Source organism: Camelus dromedarius, chromosome 1 (genome assembly GCF_036321535.1).
Source record: "Camelus dromedarius isolate mCamDro1 chromosome 1, mCamDro1.pat, whole genome shotgun sequence".
Classification (NCBI taxonomy): Eukaryota; Metazoa; Chordata; class Mammalia; order Artiodactyla; family Camelidae; genus Camelus; species Camelus dromedarius.
The window spans coordinates 113,375,007-113,396,432 of NC_087436.1; the positions used below are offsets into that span (position 1 = coordinate 113,375,007).

Below are 21,426 nucleotides of genomic sequence, written 5' to 3' on the forward strand. Positions count from 1 at the left end.
AAGAAATGAGGTGTTAACTATGCTCACAAGCCCTACTCACAAACACAAATTCAAGTAAATTGGCTTACATTAAGTTAGCCATCAAAAATGTACAATAAAATTTTTAAAGATAAAATGGTAGTTACAATAAAGATTATAGACAGAGGAATAAAAAGAGGTGAAAGAGCAAAAAAGGAACATGCAATACTGTCCAGTCATTGCTAATCAGTCTGAGATGGCAGCCATGCAGCCAGGGCTCTAACAGGTCACCAAGATCCTTCCAAGATGAAGGCAAAATGACAGAATGTGTGTTCCTGTAACAGGACTAAAAATATACCTTCTCCCAAAACAGAAAATTGGCAAAGATCTTGTAGTGAGAAAAACAGCAACCACTGTAAATATGAGCCTCATTTGTGATGGTTAATCATGATTTAAATAACTCACTTCAAAATACAATAAAATGATTAGAGAAGGTTTGGAACTTTTCTATATCTCTATAAAAACTGCTGCTCTATACAATCAATAACAAAAACTATATTGTGAGCATTCTAAACTGAAGACGGAGCTAGAGACGAACTTATGAATATGCTTGTATGACAGACTGGTGGTTACAGCCCCCACATCTGGTCTCCTTGTATGTGCAGGACACACAGATGCAGCCGGAGAAGTAATGGGCAATCACTACTCTGACTCTGGTGGCTATGCTAATATGCCCAAACATTAATAATCATACTTGGCTTTTCAGATTTTAGCCTTATTCTGGAAGTCCAAAATAAAGACATTTCCCAACATATCAGAGGGAGGAGGCAGGAGAGGAAAATAAAACATTTCTGCAAAATTAGTCAATTTGTAGCTTAAAGGTAAGCACGATTCTTTGATCTCAATGTACAACCTGCACTTTCATTTGCTGATTGTTTTAAAAATAAAAGCATATACAAAACTATTATTAATTAAAGATAAATATGAATATTCTTCCCATCTTCCAGGATCCCAGCAGCCACTCTATAGGGTTAAATAACTCACCAGTGTGATGGCATGATTTTTATTTCATATGCAAGGATTAAAAAAAACTATCAAAACAACAGAAGTAGGTCCAATATTGACCTCTTTCAAGTACCACCTGTTTAATCACATAGAATAACTATCGGTGTGTTTTTCCAAGGAACTGAGACAGGAGCAATAAAGTATATTTATTACTTAAAACATTTTGCTCCAATAATAGGCTTCTCCTTTTCTCATGAAGAATCAATAGAATATATAAAAAATCAACTAAAACCTAGTAGTCTATATGTCTTTGTAAATTAATTTCTAGATGTTCACTCAAATTTTATTTCTTTTAAAAGTTGGTACAGCTAGGTATAGGTATGGAGTAGGTGGAGTTAGTCTCTTCAAGGAGGAGGGGCTGGCAAATTTTTTCTATAAAGGGTCAGATAGTAAATATTTTAGACTTGGAGGCCATAGGTTCTCTGTTGCAACTACTTAACTGTTCATCATTGTAGCTCCAAAGCAACCAGACAAAAAGCAAATAAACAGGCATGGTTGTGTTCTAATAAAACTTTGTTTAAAAAAGTAAGAGGCATGGCTTGCAGGTTATAGTTTCCAGACCCTGTCTTATAGTATTACCCTGGCTTTTTTCATGCTTTGAAGATTTTGCCCATTCTCTGATAGTTCGCAAAAAATTAATACACAAAATCTGTTGCATTTCTACATATTAATAATGAATTATCAGAAAGAGAAAGACAGGAAACTCCCAAGGACAATCACATCAAAAAGAATAAAATACCTAGGAATAAATTTAACCAAAGAGGTGAAAGACCTATACTCTGAAAACTATAAGACTGAGGAAAGAAATTGAAAATGACACAAATAAATGGAAAGATATGCTGTGCTCATGGATTGGAGGAACTAATATTGTTAAAATATCCAAACTACCCAAAGCAAGCTACAGAGTCAATGCAATTCCTATTAAAATACCAATGGCATTTTTCACACAATTAGAACAAATAATCCTAACATTTGTATGGAACCACAAAAGACCCTGAATAGTCAAAGCAATCTTGACAAAGAAGAATAAAGCAGGAAGTATCATGCTCCCTGATTTCAAACTGTACTACAAAGCTACAGTAATCAAAACAGTACAGCACTGGCACAGAAACAGACACAAAGATCAATGGAACAGAACAGAGAGCCCAGAAATAAACCCACGCTTATATGGTCAATTAATCTGTATGACAAAGAAAGCAAAAATATACAAGGGAAAAGACAGCTGCTTCAATAAATGGTGCTCAGAAAATTGAACAGTTACACAAAAAGAATCTAACTGGACTACTTTCTCACACTGTACACTAAAATAAACTCAAAATGACTTAAAGACTTAGTGTAAGACCTAAAACCATAAAACTCCTAGAAGGAAAATAAGCAGTGAGCTCTCTGACATGGGTTTTAGCAATATTTTTTTTTGAATATGTCTCCTCAGGCAAAGACAACAAAAGCAAAAACAAAAGGGACCACATTAAACTAAAAAGCTTTGCACAGTGAAGGAAACCATCAACAAAATAACTGAAAAGGCAATCAACTGAATGGGAGATGATATTTGCAAATGATATATCCAAATAGGGGTTGATAGTTAAAATATATAAAGAACTTATACAACTCAATATACCTCCAAAAAGAATTAAAAAATAAGCAGAGTACCTGAATAGACACTTTTTTCCAGATAAGACATACAGACGGCCAGCTGACACACAAAAAGATACTCAACATCAGTAATCATCAGATAAATGCTGATCAAAACCATGGTGAGATACCAACTCACACCTGTCAGAACGGCTATTATCAAAAACACAGGAAATAACAAATATTGGCATGCATGTGGAGAAAAGGGAACCCTTATGCACTGATGGTGGGAATATAAACTGATGCAACCACTATGGGGAACAGTAAAGAGATTTCCTCAAAAAATTAAAAACAAAACTGCCATACAATCCAGCAATTCTACTTCAGAGTATTAGCTGAAGAAAATGAAAACACAAATTTGAAAAGATATTTATGTACCCCTACGTTTACTGCAGCATTATTTACAATATAAAAGATATGGATGGAAATAACCTAAGTGTCCATCGATGGATGAATGGATAAAGAGGATGTGGTGTGTGTGTATGTATGCATGCATGTATGTATGTATGTATGTATGTATGTATGGAATATTACTCAGCCACAAAAAAGAATGAAATCTTGCCATCTGCGATAACATGGATGACCTAGAAGGTACTACGTTAAGTGAAGTAAGTCAGAGAAAGACAGATGCTGCATGATTTCACTTACAAGTGGAATCTGAAAAAACAACACAAAATACACAAAATGAATAAACAAAACAAAACAGAAACAAACTCATAGATATAGAGAACAAACTGGAGGTTGCCAGGGGGAGGTAAGTTGGGGATGAAAGAAAAGATAAAAGGGATTAAAAGATACCAACTTTCAGTTGTAAAATAAGTAAGTCACAGAGATGTAATGAAGGCATAGGGAGCAGAGTCAATGATACTGTTATAACTTTTCTACGTGATCGATGGTTATTAGACTTATGGTGACCATTTTGTAATGCAAAAAATATTGAATCACTATGTTGTACATATGAAAATAATATAATATTGTATGCAAAGTATAATTCAAAAAAATGTGAAAAAAGTATTTATCAAAGATAAAAAGTTTCAATTTTGATTTTGTCCTAAAAGGATTTGGCAGTGGTGATATTAGGGGGTATACACTTACTCTGGCTACTTCACAAGACTGTTAAAAAGTCAAATGAGTTTGGGGGAGGGAGGGTATAGCTTAGTGGTAGAGTGCATGCTTAACATGCACAGGGTCCTGGGTTCAATCCTCAGTACCTCAACTAAAAAAAATAATAAGTAAATAAACCTAATTCCCCCCCCCCCCCAAAAAAAAGTCAAATGAGTTCAATTAAATCTAGTCACAGAAAATCTTAGGTCAATTTTTAATTAATACGTGGTATATTATATTATTAATTAGTTCCTTTTCATTATAGCATATGAATCTGAATGACCGCATACACAGTGTGAACAAAATCCAGCCTCTCTAGCTGAACTTCCATAATTTCACTCCTTTTAAAATTATTTCTCTTATCTTCTCATTCCATATATAATCTACTAAAATGGACTAACTAAAGCTTTGGGCTTCCCTGCTAGAAAAGACTTCTTTGTGGTGTTTAGTACCACTAACTAAAATAGGTTCTTTATTTCTAGTATTTAAAATAATCCTATACTTTTACTCCTTTTAGAATATAGCAGTCCTTTAATCTTTTATTAAAAGGATACACTGCAATAATGGAAATAATTTTAGGTTAAGAGATGGAGTTTAAGTTACACTTCATACCTCCCTTTACAACCTCCACCCTACTCCAACCCCAGACCAGTATGTTCATTCTCAGAATGGAATAAACATTGAACAGACAATACATGAAAAAGATAGATGTGAGAGTCCTCCTCCTTTCTAATCCTGGCCCCCAGGCAGCTCTGAAGTAGAACTCTTTATGGCTCCCAGGGTACAGAGATACATAGGAGTAGGGGCAGGTTCCAACTGAAAAGCAGGGAAAGAAATCTTTTTTTCTTAACTACTTTCAGTATAACTAAATTTTGGTTATTTCTAAGGTATATTTCATATATTAATATCTACAGCCAGTTTGGTTTAAAGTTCTTATATTGACATTATTAAGGATACTAAAATACATAAATTCATTTTGGTAGTAATTTGATTTTATTATAGTCATGCAGGAAATCTTTTAAATGAAAACAGCTACTCTGTGCCTGGACTTAAAGTTAAGTCAAAGGTGACAAGAGTAAAAAGAAAAAAACAGTTCTTCCTAAACTGGACTATAAAGTCAAAATGCCTTGGGAAAATAATACTGTCCACCCACCACAAAGAGAAATGTCTTATTTTTTGGCAAAAAATATGTCAACTCAGTGTGACATATCCACATCAACAGATCTGATGTGTATGAGTTTTTTTTTTTTTTTTTTGGAAGAGAAAAATGACTAAATAAATGAATAAATGGACTTTCTTTGACAGACCAAATCTAAAACATGAAACCCATAAAAGGGTCCTTGGCAGTTAAAAGGTTATCAGTGTGGTACTCATAACATCTAGCATAGAAAGAAGAAAAAAATAAGTAGAAAATAGGAGAGCCAGGCTACTTCTAGCCCTTTCTGAGTCATTCCTTTGGTATGTGTGTGTGTGTGTTTTTTAATGTCATTACTTAGTGTGTTAAAGTACTTTCAAATTCAAATAAAATCTCTCAATAGCTATTTCTAATGGGTATACTTTTCATCTGACTATCAAATCCAAAATTTTAAAAGCAGATTCCTACTATTCACAGAGGACCAAACAAAAAGTTACGGATGTCATACAATTTGAGAGGAAAATTCAGGTGTTATCCCCCCATACTGAGCCAAATAAGTGTGACAACTGTCAGTTCTGCCCTAAAGATGGTTTCTACTGAAAGCCTTAAACACGTGTGAGAAGTCTTCTTTCTTTCAATGCTGGGAGGCAGGTCTAAAGTAGAGGAAATCTTAATGGCTCCCAGAGGATAGAGGTATATGAGTAGTAGCAACTTCCTATCTAAAGGCAGAATTTTTCACTTTTTCTTAATGGTATAATCACAGTCTACAATTGGTGAACTGAGATAAAAGAAGATAAACAACATGACTTTCCTATACTTTGCTCCTAAGAACTCCGTAAGTCATGATACTTACATTGGAGTATGTCAAAGCAGATTAAGTATAAATCAATAAGGTTAAAAGATGAAAAGTGTGTAAAAAGAAAAGAATCCTAAATTGCTCTACAGTTACAAAAATACCTAAAAATCACAGACTAGTAAATGGATTTTTTTTCAAGAGAATTGAAGCTCCATATTAAAACAGCAAAATGAAAATTTTAGATCTATGGATTAGATCACTAATGACCCATAGATCTGAAAACAGGCACTAAAATTTTCAACTTACCCCCCCTTTCTCTCATTGCTAATAACAATTTTTGGCAAGTTATTCAGCTTTAGTGTTCTAAGTTTTGAGTTTCTATATCCTCTAATTTTTCAGTTAGAAAACTAAAGAACCAAGAGATTCAGAGAAGTATGTGAAGAAATCAGATTCTAAAAATGAAGTTACATTCCAGCAATGTGAAATACAAAACTGGAAATGCTACTCACAAATATCAAATACTAGTTTCTGTGGTCAATGGTGACAAATGATTTTGCTTGTCTGTTTTCAAAGAAACACACTCACGACAAGATAAAAAGAAACCGAAGCACTGGCCATATATAAGCTTTATCAAAAGGCACTATTATCACTGTCTCTCTTCCACGGCTCAAGGGAGATTTTAGGGGTCAAGGAAAATCCTTTTATTTAGGTTGGCACTTACAACAACTATATAAATAGTATGATCAATGGTCACTTAGAGGGTAAGCTAGTGGTGTGAAGTTACTTTTGCTTCTTCTCATCCCATCATCTCATCTATTTTCCCTACCTCAATTTTTGCATGGAAAAGATAAGTAAAGTTTAAGCCCAGAAAATGTCAGCTGCTTTCCTGAAGCTGAATAGTACAGCGTCACACAGTCCTCGCTTTTTCCTTAAGATCAGAACTCTGAGGGGAAGACTTCTGCGGGAGAGAGAAAGTGTGTGTGTGCGAGTGCACGTGCGTGCGTGGTGTTAGAGGGAGGGAGAAAAGATTATATTCTTGGAAGACAGAGAAATATCAGTAACATGATTTCTATATATCAGTGTTAACAATAATGCTTGGTATTTGTTATTTTTACCTGGGTCAAACACAAAACTAATAAACTAGAATTATAAATTATACACCATAGATAAGACAGTTACAGATTGAGAAAGCAGAAAAATCATATTGCATGTCACTTTCACTAGTATTTATTAAACACATTTCTTAAGCAAACTATAAATAGCAAGTTTATTTTAAAAGATACACAAATAACTTTAAAAAATAGTTAAAATTTGGACAGTTTAAAATGAAAAAAATTAAATAACCATATTAGTATGAAAATGTATTTTAAAGGTTAAGATATTTAGGATTCAGAACTTTGACAAGTGCTCAAATCAAAATGCAATTTTTTTGTGAGTTTCCAAACATTGCATAATAAATCTGGGGTAATTAATTATAACATTGGTCAGTAAAACCCAATTAGAAACAGTTATACCATAGCAAACAGAAATGAATTACCTCGTCTTCGCCCATAACTCCTTGCTGCATGTAAACAAAGGACAAATTGTAAAATGTCAGAACTAAAAATAGGCCCACATATACAAATATTTATGATATGAAAAGCTATGTGGGCATCTGGAAATTAGTGCTACTTTGTTTTACAAGCTACCACAATGTCATCATATAACATCTGCATGGTGTTTAATATTTAAAAAGCACTTCTATTATATATGTATCATCTGAACTTCATAAAAACTGTGAAATTAATAGGAAATACATAATTTATTCTCATTTGTGTTAATAAATATTTGTTTCATCTGATCAGGATAGGAATAGGTAACACTTTATGGTTAAATGGCATCCTGAACAATTTTTCCAATGAATAGAAACCACTTGAATTAAATCCTTATTTTTCTACTTATCACAAAGAGTGACATAGCATGTACTGTTCAACAAGTACCTATTCAGATCCTATTCACCTTATACCAAGCCCTGAATGGAAAACGTAACTGGAAGACATAGAAGTGTGAAAAGATGTAAACGGTATTAAACCTCTGAAGCCCGTAGAGCTTAAATGGATAGAATGCAAAGATATCAACCCATGTTCAAACTTGCTTAGCTGAAGAAATGATTACTGATATACTATAGCTGATAATGCTTTCAGTCTTTTTGGTACATTTTATAACGGCTGTCTAAGTGTTTATAAGTCTCTTCCTCCAGAGTAGGAGGGATTCAGATACAAATTATTAGTATCATCGAAGAATAGTACATTTGTTGAATATTGTAAGAGTATAAAGCAGGAAATATTTCCATCTATGTTACTAGCAGTTTACATAATTCCTTATGGAGAAAAAAATACTGCAATTTATTTTTCATAAGAAAGTACCAGTTTGATAAAATTCACAACTTGTTTTAAAATAACTCCTCCTCCAAATCTGAGTATACAATGAGTATTTCTACTGTAATTAGCATATGAAATCAAGGCAGTAAACCAAAAAACCACTGTCAAAATTAAGATCTTGATTCATGTTACAGAATTTTTTAGGCCTGGGAAAAATTTAATATTGAATAAATCTCAAATCAAAATATGTAATAAAAGTTGTTAGAAATGAAGTCTCTCCAAAAGTATAAAATTTAAAGATCAAAAGAAAACATTTCACATCATTAAATACATTCTATTATAGAGATTTTACAAGATATATTTTTAATTTTATACTAAGGCTTTAATACAGAGAAGTATGCCTACAAGGTGAGGACACAGCATTAGTTACCTGATAATACAAGGGAGGAAAAACAAACTTGCCAACTCTTTACCACCTACATTTAAGGAATAAGTCAATAAATACAAGGGTTACATCAGAGTCTTTTATATAAAATAACTTCATTTGCATCTCTGCCATTCTACTATGTATTAGCTGATATGCTGCTGCGTGTGTGTGTGTGTTTGTGTGTGTGTATAGCTTACCTGACCTTTATTAGTTTAGGGTGAGGGTAGGGGTAGAAGTGGCATTTAGAATTCTGTTGTCTAGGTCTTCTAAGACTTACACAGGCCTTTAAAAAAAACAGTGTCTTAAAGAGATGAGAGATCAGCTGTGGAAAATCAGACAGCAGGAATTTTAAAAGGAGCTATATGAAGAGGCTATAGAAGAATGAATTCCCCTGAAGTCTTAATAGTTGTATTAAGCATAGAAACGGTCAACAGGCCCAGAAACACTTTACAGCACAAGTCTTAGAAGTTGGGCTTCCTGTTTATCCTTAGGCCTGATCTAATGGCATTAATCCAGTATAAATCTGCTTTGGAGAATTTCATTCAAGGGTTTAGAGGGTCGAACATTTATAAAGCAAATGAAACTGCTTTCATCAAACTTAAAGTATGAATTATGATGAAGTAATAATATGCAACATAATTCATGACCTAATGAGAAAATTAATGACTTCATAACCAGTTTACGTTCTTAGCTGAGGCTATTCAATACTAAAATAGTGAAAATATGTACAAATGTTCACAGAATCTTAGGTTTCATCTCATTCCTGGGCTTGAACACATTATTTAAAAAATTTCTCCAACTATCTCATACCTGAGGAATTTTAGAATCCTGCAAAGAGTTATTCTGCTTATTTTTTGGACAACTCTCAGATTCCAAGTCTCTACATAACCAAAAATAGATCTGACTGCAGATGAAGCTAAACCATGTGAAACATTTCCTAGTCCCTGTCATGAAAATAACCAATCTGCTTCCATCATGCTTAACAGTGGTGTGTGTGCTCACTTTTCTACCAGTATTTCTATGTGAATTTCAGGTATATGTTCCACCATAACTATGAATCAGAATTATCAGAAATCCTCAGTGAGAAAAGAAAATCATTAAATTACTAGTATTCATTATGCTTTAATCAAAATTAAATTATTATATAAAAATACTATATTTAGAATATTAAATTTCAGGTACATAAATTTTTTAAAGCATTATAAAAAAGTGAAGAATTGGCTATTTAACATACATATGTAAATATATATATGTGCATGTGTGTTAAAATATATATTATATACATTTATACTTATGTATACATTTTTTTTTTTTTTAATGGAGGAAATAAGAAGAATGTGAGAAAAGCCTGAAAACTTTTCCTATACAACTGACTTTACAGTTTGGTCCTGCGTTACAAATGATCTTATTTAGGTTCCAACTCACAGCTACTAAAAAAGAAATAGGATGATTCTAACATTCTAACATTAAGACCTTTGTGCCCTGAGGTATTGACTCTTAGCTACAGTTGTGGTACCTGAATTACTTCAGCTGTAGGAAGGGATAGGTAAACATATCAAATCAACTAGAAATATTTAAAGGTTAAAGTTCTTTAAAGGTGAAACCAAAGACATTCTTTTCACTCTAAAAAGCCAAAAGTAAGGAGATACGCTCCCCAAATCGTAATTCTTTTCAAGATCCAAAATAAATCTGCTATTATCTACTTCACTTACATCAGGATAAAAAAAGAACTGATTGTATACTCATATTTCCTATTTTCATGACTTTATATACTTAATACAATTTTATTACTGAGTACTGAGTATCTTAATTAAAAGATACACATAACTTCCCCGCAAAGCAGAGCAAGTTCTTGATTACAAACATGGCTGTGTGTGGCTAATCACAACAAATGTGCATTTCAAATCAGCTTGCTAATACTAACCCCCATACTTCTGCTCTGTACCCCTTTTCAAAAAAATTATATGTACTAATTTCCCTTGGGTGACATATGAAGAGAGTACAGTTATCCCTATACAGAAATAGAAACAAATACTCAAATGATACCTCATTTTGTATTCTTCCTTACTATTATGGAAATCTTTGTAATTATTTATTTATTTTTTTATTATTGATAATAAAAAGTTTAAGATTTATACGCTTAGAAATATAAACATTAAAGCTGTCATTCTAACAGACAGTAAAACCTTTGGTTTTCAGACAATCTACTCATTCTTATATAATAACGTGGCTTCCTGAAAGTGCTTCTGGATGTTAAATATGGATTCTTCTACGGCATTAGAATTATTCAAAAGTGGCAGTGTCCCCTAGCCAATTCCACTAGATTTCAAATTGAATTGAAGAACACAATCTGTTCAACAGTAAAAGCTTATCTGCAGTTATATTTTTATGGCATTTTTTTGTTAAAAATTCAAAATAATTTTTTAACAATTTCATGAGACTTAAAAATGTGGGATTATAACTCATTTTTTTTATATCTCAGTAAACAGAGGCTCAGAGTTAAAGCATCTGCCAGAGGTACTTCGTAGTTTTACCTAGTTTAACTAACTTCCTGACCTTTACTCCATTCCTTGTTTATCCCTTAAATAAATATTTACACATTCAACCATAATGCTAATTAACCAGGAAGGTAGATTCACAAAACCTTTACAATGTTTGCCTTATCTTCATGACAACTATACTCATATTTATATATTCTTCTTTTTAAATGGATTCAAGTCTAGCACCACTGTAATATCACAGATTTCTGCCAATTCTGTATTTTCTAAGGAATGTTCTTAAACTGTAATAGTCCTGTGTTTATTTTAATGTGTGTTTGTGCACCATCAAAAATCACCTTGGGTACCAGAAGGGGCAAATGTACCACACGTTAGGAAACGCTGCTTGCGAAGTCAATTTATTTTACTGACTATAATTTTGTCCCTATACAGCTTCTTCCACATGGTTCTAGCTTGGCTTTCTGAAACAATATAAAACAAACCTCCTTTGTTCACTATACAGAGCAGCCTTCATATTTTCAAATAGTTGAAAATATCAGTTATGTCTTTTCTTAATTTTATATTCTCCAAACAGATCCAACTCTTATCAGCTATTGACGGGACATGATTTTTATTCTTTCAGAGTCATTTTAGTCACTGTTCATCACACATTGCCACAACTAACTTTCACTTTCAGGAACTGTTCTAAAGACTTTACATGAATAAATTCACTCACTTCTCACAACGACCTCCGGAGGCAGGTAGCATGCTGTCTCTCTTTTACACATGAGGACTCTGAGTCCAAGGGAAGTTAGGTAAGCTGCCCAAGGTCACACAGCTAGAAATAGCAAACTTGGGTTTAAACCCAGATAACCTTGGTCCATAGTCTGTGGTACCAATCACCATGTACTACTACTAAACCACCACACACACACACAAAAATACTAACGTATAATTTATTACCAATATTGGTTTTCAAAGTTAATATTAGCTATGCTTGTTGGTTAAGTAATAGAACTTAATCAACTGCCTAATAGTCAAATCTGTGACATACTATAAAGCAATTTAAAAAGCAAGTCTATGTACTGAGATGCGACAATTTCTTCAGTCAATATTTAATAATTAGTATAGGCAGAGGTTTTATATAAATATCACTTATTTCCATTTTTGTCTTCAATAACCTTGATGTCTACAAAAAATTATCTAAATCTTTAATATTCAAATATTTCCTTACCCTATAAATATATCTAATTTTCTGCTTCTTGCTTTCCCTCTTAACCAACGATCCCAAATAAGCAACATATTTTTTTTCTCTTTGGATCAAATTCTTTCTACTGACCTAAACACATATTGATGTTCTAGTTTCATTATCATTTCCCCCCCAGTCCTTTGCCAGAAGTTCAGAATTTCTAGGATGGCTTCCATACAGTACTGAGTACGCACTGTAGCACTAAAGTGACAGACTGTGAAAAATGCTCACCTAATAAAAAAAAAAGCAGATTTGTCCACAAGATGCAACTCTTGCCTGAAACAAAATATGCTTGTGTCTACTACGTGATGAATCACTTTCAACCTAACACCTAGATTATTTATAAGGGCTTTAGGCAACTGATGAAATCAATTAGTTTAATAATGTTTAGCGTAACCAAAAGTATAAGCTGTAAAAACAGTGTGGCTACTAAGTTCTTTACTCACACAAAAGACACATTCTATTGTGATTACAATATACTTCTGAATCATCCTACTTTACTATGTATTCAGCAGTCTAAGAACATCTGTGAATGATCTAACAAATTATCTCATACAGTACTTTCCTTCAGATGGATTTTAATAGAATACGTGAAACATGTAAATTCAAATTTTTCAACTGAACTGCTTTTTTTTAGAAGTTAAAATAGAAATGTGAATGATCTATCTTTACCACACAGAATGTTGCAAAAGAAAAGAATCTAAGGAAGTTAGGATCCATATATAAATAACTTATCATTACCCAAAGCTATAATTATTTTATAAATCAAGCCATGAGAATAATAAAACTTACAATCTATTTTGTTTGTAAACTTAATTTCAGCAATATAATTTTTAGTCATAGATTTAGAGTTCAGAGACCAGCTAGCTACTCAAACAATATGGTTTTTTAATTCCATGGTAGAAAAAAAGTTGACGAAGAAGTCCTGGAATGTAATTTCCACTGCCTTTCTGGTTAAGGTCTATGGAAACACTGTAATTCCCTGAATTCATATATGTGGACTACTAGACCACTGTAAGGTCTAGCCTGAACATGGCTTCAGCCATGTATACACAGTCTGGCCCCACTGTTAGCACCCTGACAATTCTACCTCTAACCATCCTTGAAGATCCTCACTAATCGATAATCCACTGCTTAGACTAGGATAGCATGTGGTAGGAAACTCAATACAAAAGAGTCAAATGTTGAATGAACCAATCAATCACCTCACTTAATGCTCTGCTTCAACCTTTCTCTAATTCCAAAATCCCATCTATCTTGACAATCTCCTAGGTAGCCTGGACTTAATTCCTATCTTTTTATCTTTCCTTAATACTAGTTTTTACTTAACACTAGAGTTCACATGGTCTAGCTTTCCACTGGCCTTTTTTTCAGCCTTTGTTCGTCAACTTCATTGCCATCTTTCTTCAACAAAGCTTTAGTTGAATACAATCTTTGTTCAAAAGATAGAAAGGAATTTAATGAAAGTCTATTTTTCACCAGAGTGAAATTCACTGTGTAAACTTTACAGCTAGGAAAAATTAAGTTACTGTGACTCCCATATTTCTACAATCACCAGTATATTCCTTAGTTGAACATAAACACAGGTGCTCTACTAAGTAACACATTCTATGTACTTTGCAAACAGCATCTCATTTAATTCTCATAATGAACTTTGAGATTGTTACTATTTCACAGAAGGGAAACTAAGGCTCACAGAAGTTACTTGACCAAGGTAATAAAGCAAACTAGAAAGCCAATATTCAAACTCAGAACTGTCTCCAAAGTCTATGGTCACTGAATTAAATCATACTGTCACAAATACACTTCAGTGGTTACTCTGCCAGTGAGAATACACTCAAACTTGTAATTCTGCCTTTTGTACAGGAAGAGTTGTAGCTTTGTTTTCCTACTTATAAAATGATTAACTTGTGTGTATGGAGAAGGCTTAGAGAAACATGTATTCAATCATTTTTATTTATATAAATCAATTGGAAACAAAATGTTTTTATAAAACTTACCATTTAACATCAACAGATTGTCAGTTCCTGGATGTGGATAGTTCAATCGACCTTTAAAAAGACAGGAAAGGGAAGTTTGAAAGATTATAGAACTATGTGAAAAGCAAAAAAGGGAAAGGGGATAAGGAGGAGAATATTACTGAGAACAGTTCAGTTCTTAAGGAATAAAAATTACTGTTTAGCACAAAGTATATTTACTAAAACTATCTCTGAAAGTTGAAAACAAAAACAAAAAACAGTTAACTTTAGTCTTAGATTATAAGAGCACAATGTGACATGAGAGCAATGCTTACAGAATAAAGCTTATTTTTTAAAATATGAAAAGAATGTAGGTATCCTAGTCTTTCAAACTTAATATAGGATATATTATAGGATATTATAGGATAACATAGGATGTGAAAGTTTAAAAAGTATTTTCGAAGCTGTTTGTAATTCTCTCTACAGGTATCTAAAATTTGAAGGAAAGACACATCCTTAAATAAAAACCCCACCAAAATATTAAAATAAAAAATAAGCAGCAAAAACTCATCACAACTTGCCACTGAATTCAGTATGATTTTACAAGTTGTACTTAAATAAAGGAGTTTAATAAAAACATCTTAATTGTTTTATTGCAAATGATACTGGAAATTTACGCTCATTCAAAGTCTAGAAATGACTTAAAAATAAAACTATAAAAAATGAAAATAATAAAGCTTAAGAGCATAGTATCTCCTTTGAGTTATTTTTCATTGAAGAGTTTTGTATATACTAAATGCAGAAAGGACAACAGTAGTATATACTGCTGTGGAAGAGAAAAAAGGGATGCACAAACATACTGTGGTTTATCCAGCAGTTTTACATCATAAAATTTGTTTGACTAAATGTCAACAGTGAGGATGATCATTGTTTTTAGTCCATTAAAATATAGGATTTTTCTCTAATGCCTGCCTCTCTGATAGAATATTAGAAAGACACATTAAAATCCACTTAGAAAACTACTAAAAATTAAGTATCTGTGAGACTGCAGTTTAGCAACTTTCAGCATAGCCCTTCAAAAGACACTATGATAGCATATAATGCATTGACAGCAGAAGGGTGACCAATAAATATCTGAATGGATGTGACATAATTAATAAGGAATTCAGATTAACTGCATCTACCTTTACCACTTCATCAAGTACTGTATACTCTAAGGGTCCTTTATTGTATCCAAATATCGCATACAAAAGAGACTGTCTATTGGCTTTAATTATGAAGTTAAAGAATTTGATCATCTACTAGTACAAGAGCAAGTGGCAAAGATAATCCAATTTTGACATTAAAATATAGATGGATAATGTGCATATATACACACACATTATATATATATGTATACACACACACAAAGCATGTATATATACACCTATACATACAAACACACTTCATCTGGGCTCTAATTTAACTATAGCACATTTTATTTTCAGACTCAACATAGTTAAACAAAATAAATGTTTCTGTCCTTCAAAGAACAATTTACCACCACCTACTCCTGAGTTTCATGCAGCATACTGGTTAACTAAATTAGCTCTTAAATATAGCTGTCATACTCTAAAAACATACAAATAAGTTCATTGTCGTGATACTTTAGTATGGAGTGAAAAACAGGAGAGTGTGTACAAAAGGCACAAGATATAAAGAGTTAGGAAGCAGACCTTTCTTAACTGGATCTCAACAGCATGGAACATTACTTTGTTTGAAGGATCATAGTTTATTTTGGAAATGGGCCTATTTTTCTTGTTGCAGATGACCAAATTTAGAGACTGATTTAAGGCTATGAAAAAAAAATCACTGTTACTCATTGAGATTGAAAATTAAAATCCCTACAAAAGTGGCAACCTGCATTGCTCTGTTCAGTGTAACAAGTTCATTACAGCTTGTTTGTATACTGACAGTGTAGGATACAAAGATGAGTGAGATACAATCTCTGCTTATGAAGTGGTAGGGGAGACAGACACAAATACACAATTTCAATAAACTCTGCCAAGTGTGAAAAAGAGTTATGCAGAGTATGCCATATAAAAAGCACAGAGGGGTGTTTAACCAAGTGCAGGGGTTCAAGCAAGACTGCCAAGGGAAGTAAACTACGAAGAGCTGTAAGCCTAGCTCCACTGCAAAGGACCCTCAGCTTTGAATGGCCACATAATGATCCTCCAACAATTTCATTGTTCACTTTATTTATCCCAAGACACAGGTAACAGGAAATTTTCATTACTAATAATCTTTTCACTTCTTGGCTCTGAATGGACTTAAAAGGCACACCTTAGGTGGAAACTTCAAACAACAAATACCTATTTGCAAATATGTTCTAAAATATAATTCTCCAAAGAAGAAAACCTCTCCGTATAACTAATAAAATACTCAGAACTAAATAAGCAATTTAGGCTCATTTTAAAGTTATCCAATTACTTTCCCTCTACCACAGTGAAATATTAGTGCATCTTTACGTGTTAAATTTTACAGTTATATTTTACATGGAATAGTATTAAAATTACTTCATTAAGAATCTGTCAATTGACAGTAACAACACTGGAGGGCTTAACGATGAGCCATTTCTAAGTTCATTTCATTTTCTAAGTTCTTTGAAACCAATTATTTAAACCTCGCAACAGTCCTGTGAGCTAGGTAGTGTTATCCTCCCAGCTGAAGATAACCTTTGCCACAGAAAGTTTAACAGCTTGCCCAAGGTTACACCACCAGCAGGTAGCACTGGTAGGATTCCATGCAGGCAGATTAGCGCCCTACTCTTAGTCACTCTCTTCTATGACTTCCTAGCTAATAACAATCTGGGGAAAAGGATGTATGGTCGGTTGTAAGGTAAATCATCCATTAAAAAAGTTATAGAATGATTACGTAGCATATTAGATAACTTATACTTTAAAAGAGAAAAAAAAAACCCACAAAAAGGCCACACTATAGTAACACCAATTCCTCCCTGTTGTCTAAAAGGCCTGTGGCACCAGCTGGCAGCTGTAGATTAACACCTGTTCCAGTCAATGCTATGACGCCCAAACGGGCAGATGTAGGACTGCCCAGAGTGAAAAAATAAATTTCCGAGCCTTCCTTGTAGTTAAATGTGCCCATGTGTCTAAGATCTGGACAATGGGATGTAAAACAAAACTGGTATGTGAAGTTTCTGCGAAGCATCCTTGGAAGGGAAGATCGTCCCTCTCCTTTACCTCCAGCTTACTGGAATGCAGATGCAACAGCTCAACTGAATCACTCAGCCGTCCCAGATCATGAGGCTGAAGGTGGGTGTTAAAATGACAGCAGAACAACAAAACAGAAGGACTTAGATCCATAAAAATCACAGTACCACTTCCAGGAGTGTTATGTTTATGTAAAAGAAAAAGACATCTGTCTTGTCTAAGCTGCTTATTGAGTTTTCTGTTGTACCAGTTTTCTAACCTTACAAATAAAGTCCTCTAGTAATAGGTTTCGACAAACTGAATTATAGGTAACTGGGCTATTATTTATTGTTGTGAAAACATGATAAAAAACTTCAAGATGGTTTTAACATATCTATAATTAATGTGCATATATTATTTCTTGGTACATTTTCTTTTACATTAAAATACTATAAAATTTAAAACTATTTTGAAAAATGTATATTTATTCTTATGTGTCAGTGAATAACTCAGTATCTTAAAATTGTCTTATTAGTCTATTATGATTTTAATAATATGCATAATAATATCTAAAAAGTCACGTTAACCATTTTAGATGTGTATTAGAGCATCAAAAAACACTGAAATATGACAACTGCACACCAATTACTGCAAGACAATTACCAGTTACTAAAATTTCAACAAAGCAGTATTTCTAAGACATACAAAAGTTTAGTCAATATTGAAGACTATTCATATATATATATATCATATATACATACTTATTGATAAATATTGATATCAATATACAAGTTCTTTCTTCAAACTAATTACTTAATGCCAATAAAAATAACATAAAATAGTGATAAGATTATAACTTTTCTTATTTCATTTTTTCTTGGATTTAAACATATTTTTAAAATTGTAGAAATATGAATTAGAAAGGATAAGATGAAGCAATCACTTCCCCAACATCTCTTAATGTTTGTGTATTCTTAAGTGGAAAGGCCTCTAGTTAACCAGAAGGCATCTGATTGGTGAAGTACCCTCTTATCTTCTTTCCCAGGTACCATACTCTCTTGGTTCTCTATCAGCAGCCATTCCTTAAGTCGTCTCTGCTGTATCCTCTTCCTCGTCTCAACCTTTAAATGTTAAAGCCCCAGTGTTCAACCCTTGGACTTCTCTTCTTATACTGCCTCCCTAGGTGACATTATCTGCTACCAAAACTTCACGTATCACCTCTCAGCATTTCCACATTTATATCTCTAACTGCAACCTCTGTCCCTCAAACCCATATTTCCCCAGATCCATGTATAGCACTTTCTTCGATTAATTTGCTCATCCGAAAACCTTGGGTTACCTTTACTCTTCACTCTGTCTAATCTGTGCATAAATTCGTCAACAAACCTTAACTGTTCGATTATCGACATAGACCTCAATCTGATTGCTCCTCACCAGCTCCTTGACTTTTTCGCTAGCCCATGCCGTCCCCACCTCTGCACAGACTGCTGGAATAACCTGACAGTGTAGTCTCTATTCAGAAGCCTGTGTGATACTTTTAAAACCTAAGTCAGCCCATGCTGCTTTATTGCTCAAAACCCTCCCATACTTAGAATAAGTATCTGGCCCCTTGTCCTCTACCATTCTAGCTACACTGGCCTCTATATTACTCAAATATGCCAGGAGTGGTCCCATTTCAGGATCTGTAGATTTCCTCTTCTTTCTGTCTGAAATGCATTTGCCTACATATGACCAAAGCTTGCACCTCTCACTTCACTTAGGTCTTTAAGAGCTGCCATCACAGACCATCCTATCTAAAACAGCAGCTTCTTTCTTTCTCTGCACCCATGACACTGTGTGTTTTCCTTGTTAGCACTGATTCCTGTTACCCCTATCCTTCATTAAAACAGTCTCATGAGGGCAGGACTTTGTCTTTTTTATTCTCTACTGTATCTGTAGCATCTAAAACAGATCTTAGTACATAACAGGCCCCAAATATTTATGAAATGGATGAATTAAGTATCTCATTCTATTACATGGACCATGAACTTAATCTAAAGCACAATATCTAAATATGTGTTTGCATGTGGGGAATGGAAAGGACATCCTCTCAGTGAATGAAAAAATCACAGAACAAACTTTTATTAGTTCATTTGGAAACCCCTTAAATATGGGGAGGGGAGGGAAGAAGACAAGTCCTGTTTTTTGTTCTTTGTCAAGATAAATTTTTCCCTTCTGCACAACTGTTTTCTTTTTTTTAATGAATACATCCAAAAAATGATTTCCGAAACCCTAATATTCACCGTTAATGATGCCAACCTACTCTTCATTAGTGATGAGAAAATTGCTATAGAACAATGCTACACATTCTGCCAACTCCTTTAAATGGAAAAATTTTAAATTACATACTAGATCATAAAGAGTTTGAGTTAGAATATTAAACCAATTAATAAGAGAGGCAGTATGGTGCAGTGGTTAAAAGCACAAACTCAAGAGCTAGCTATTAAGTTCCACTACTTCCCAGCACTGAAACTTGGATAACTATTATTAGTAAGCCACCACAGTCATCCAACTGCAAAATAAGGGTAAATATCTACCCTTAGTTGTGAGCATTAAATAAATTAATATATACATGTAGAGTCCTCAGAACAGTGCTTAGCATACATCAGGTGCTCAGTAAACAATATGCATGTTACACATTGTGTGTGTGTGTTTAATATATATATATAATATTATACACACATACACCCTTAAATCTAATACTTTCTTCTTATGTTTTAAATAAAGCATTGCTCCCACTGGTTTGGTAGACTCGTCTCACGTTTTTTTCATTATATATACATTTCACTTTTATTTTGAAATCCAATTAGTAAAAAAAAAAATGGTTTATAGGAAGCCTGGTAAAATCCACTCAGAATGTGGTCATTACCAACCTTGAATAACTCCAATCTCTGCTCAGATCCAATGGGCAGGACAGTCATTCCTGACCTCACTCCCAAATCTCAATGCATGCCTCATAAAAGCCTAAGAATAAGATCATACAAACGTAGAAAAGACCCTTAGATCCAGATCCCAAGAAAGCAAGAGAATCATTCCTTACCTACATTTATTAAAAGCCACCAATCTCCTTTAGTTTCCAGGAAAATTAATCTAGTTGACTCACTCTTAAATCAGGATCCCATCATAATTTTTCACCTAAGCAATTATTTAAAACTTTAAAAACTTTTATCCAATCAATTTTAGGAAATATATTAAGAAATACCAAGGAATATAGAATATCAAAAAGTTTGTTCCAAGTAAGGTATAATCACAAAGAAAGACAAAAACAACAAAAGGCAAAACTTAAATTAAGTCACCAATCATCTGGTAAGATAATGTATTATCATAAAATTACTGCAATAAAACTGATACGAATTGATATAAGCAATTAATATTAAAATCAAGTTGCACTAATGGTCACAAACTTTAAATTGTAAAAGTGTTTTATTAATGAAAATAATATTAAGATAACAGATGGGTAATCAAACATTACCAGTGGCAGTATAAACTGGCATAAAACTTAAAAACAAGTTGGCAATATATATTCAAAACCTCAAATACAAATGTATTAAGTCTACTCAATGGAAATAAACTCAGAAAAAGTTCACCGATTTTTTTGTAAAAACTAAAAAATACCTAACTGTACAACTGTAGGGGAATGGTTATACACTGTTTTACATTCATGTAAGTAATTTTTAATGTTCTAAATAAATATTGATAAAGAATGAATTATTGTGGAAAAATGTTTAATCATTCAACCAATAATTTATTGAGCCCCTTCTATTTGCTTGGCATTAAAACAGATGCTGATTCAAGATAACGCAAAAACAGAAGTGGTCAGTTGCTCCCGTGACACACTATCATGAGAAAAGATACATATACTTAAAAAAAAAAAACTGACTGAATCAAAAATAAATGAGAAAAGTGTCCAGATTAAAAACGAGTATGATTCCTTAACAACCTTTACCACAGTAATCTACGGACTGGGAGTGTTGTGGGGCCTCACTAAGGAGGTAAGCAGACTAGGGGTTACAGAGACTTCCAACTGATGTGCTCATC

The 21,426-nt window shown here is 33.3% G+C and overlaps 1 protein-coding gene across 8 annotated transcripts in view; it reads right to left on the reverse strand.

Moving 5' to 3' along the window:
• The window catches only part of CPEB2 (cytoplasmic polyadenylation element binding protein 2), a 67,682-nt gene that overhangs the window by 24,328 nt on the left and 21,928 nt on the right, over window positions 1–21,426 (reverse strand). For 3 of the 8 annotated variants that reach the window (XM_064487969.1, XM_031437185.2, XM_064487965.1), the window contains 2 exons: window positions 14,204–14,254; window positions 7,228–7,251 (listed from right to left, as the gene is read on the reverse strand). The exons of 2 other annotated variants lie outside the window; for them this stretch is intronic. In XM_064487969.1, the coding sequence (XP_064344039.1) occupies window positions 7,228–7,251; window positions 14,204–14,254 (75 nt within the window). The remainder of the gene's footprint in view (window positions 1–7,227; window positions 7,252–14,203; window positions 14,255–21,426) is intronic. 3 more of the 8 variants (XM_064487980.1, XM_064487957.1, XM_064487974.1) reach the window with 1 other exon arrangement.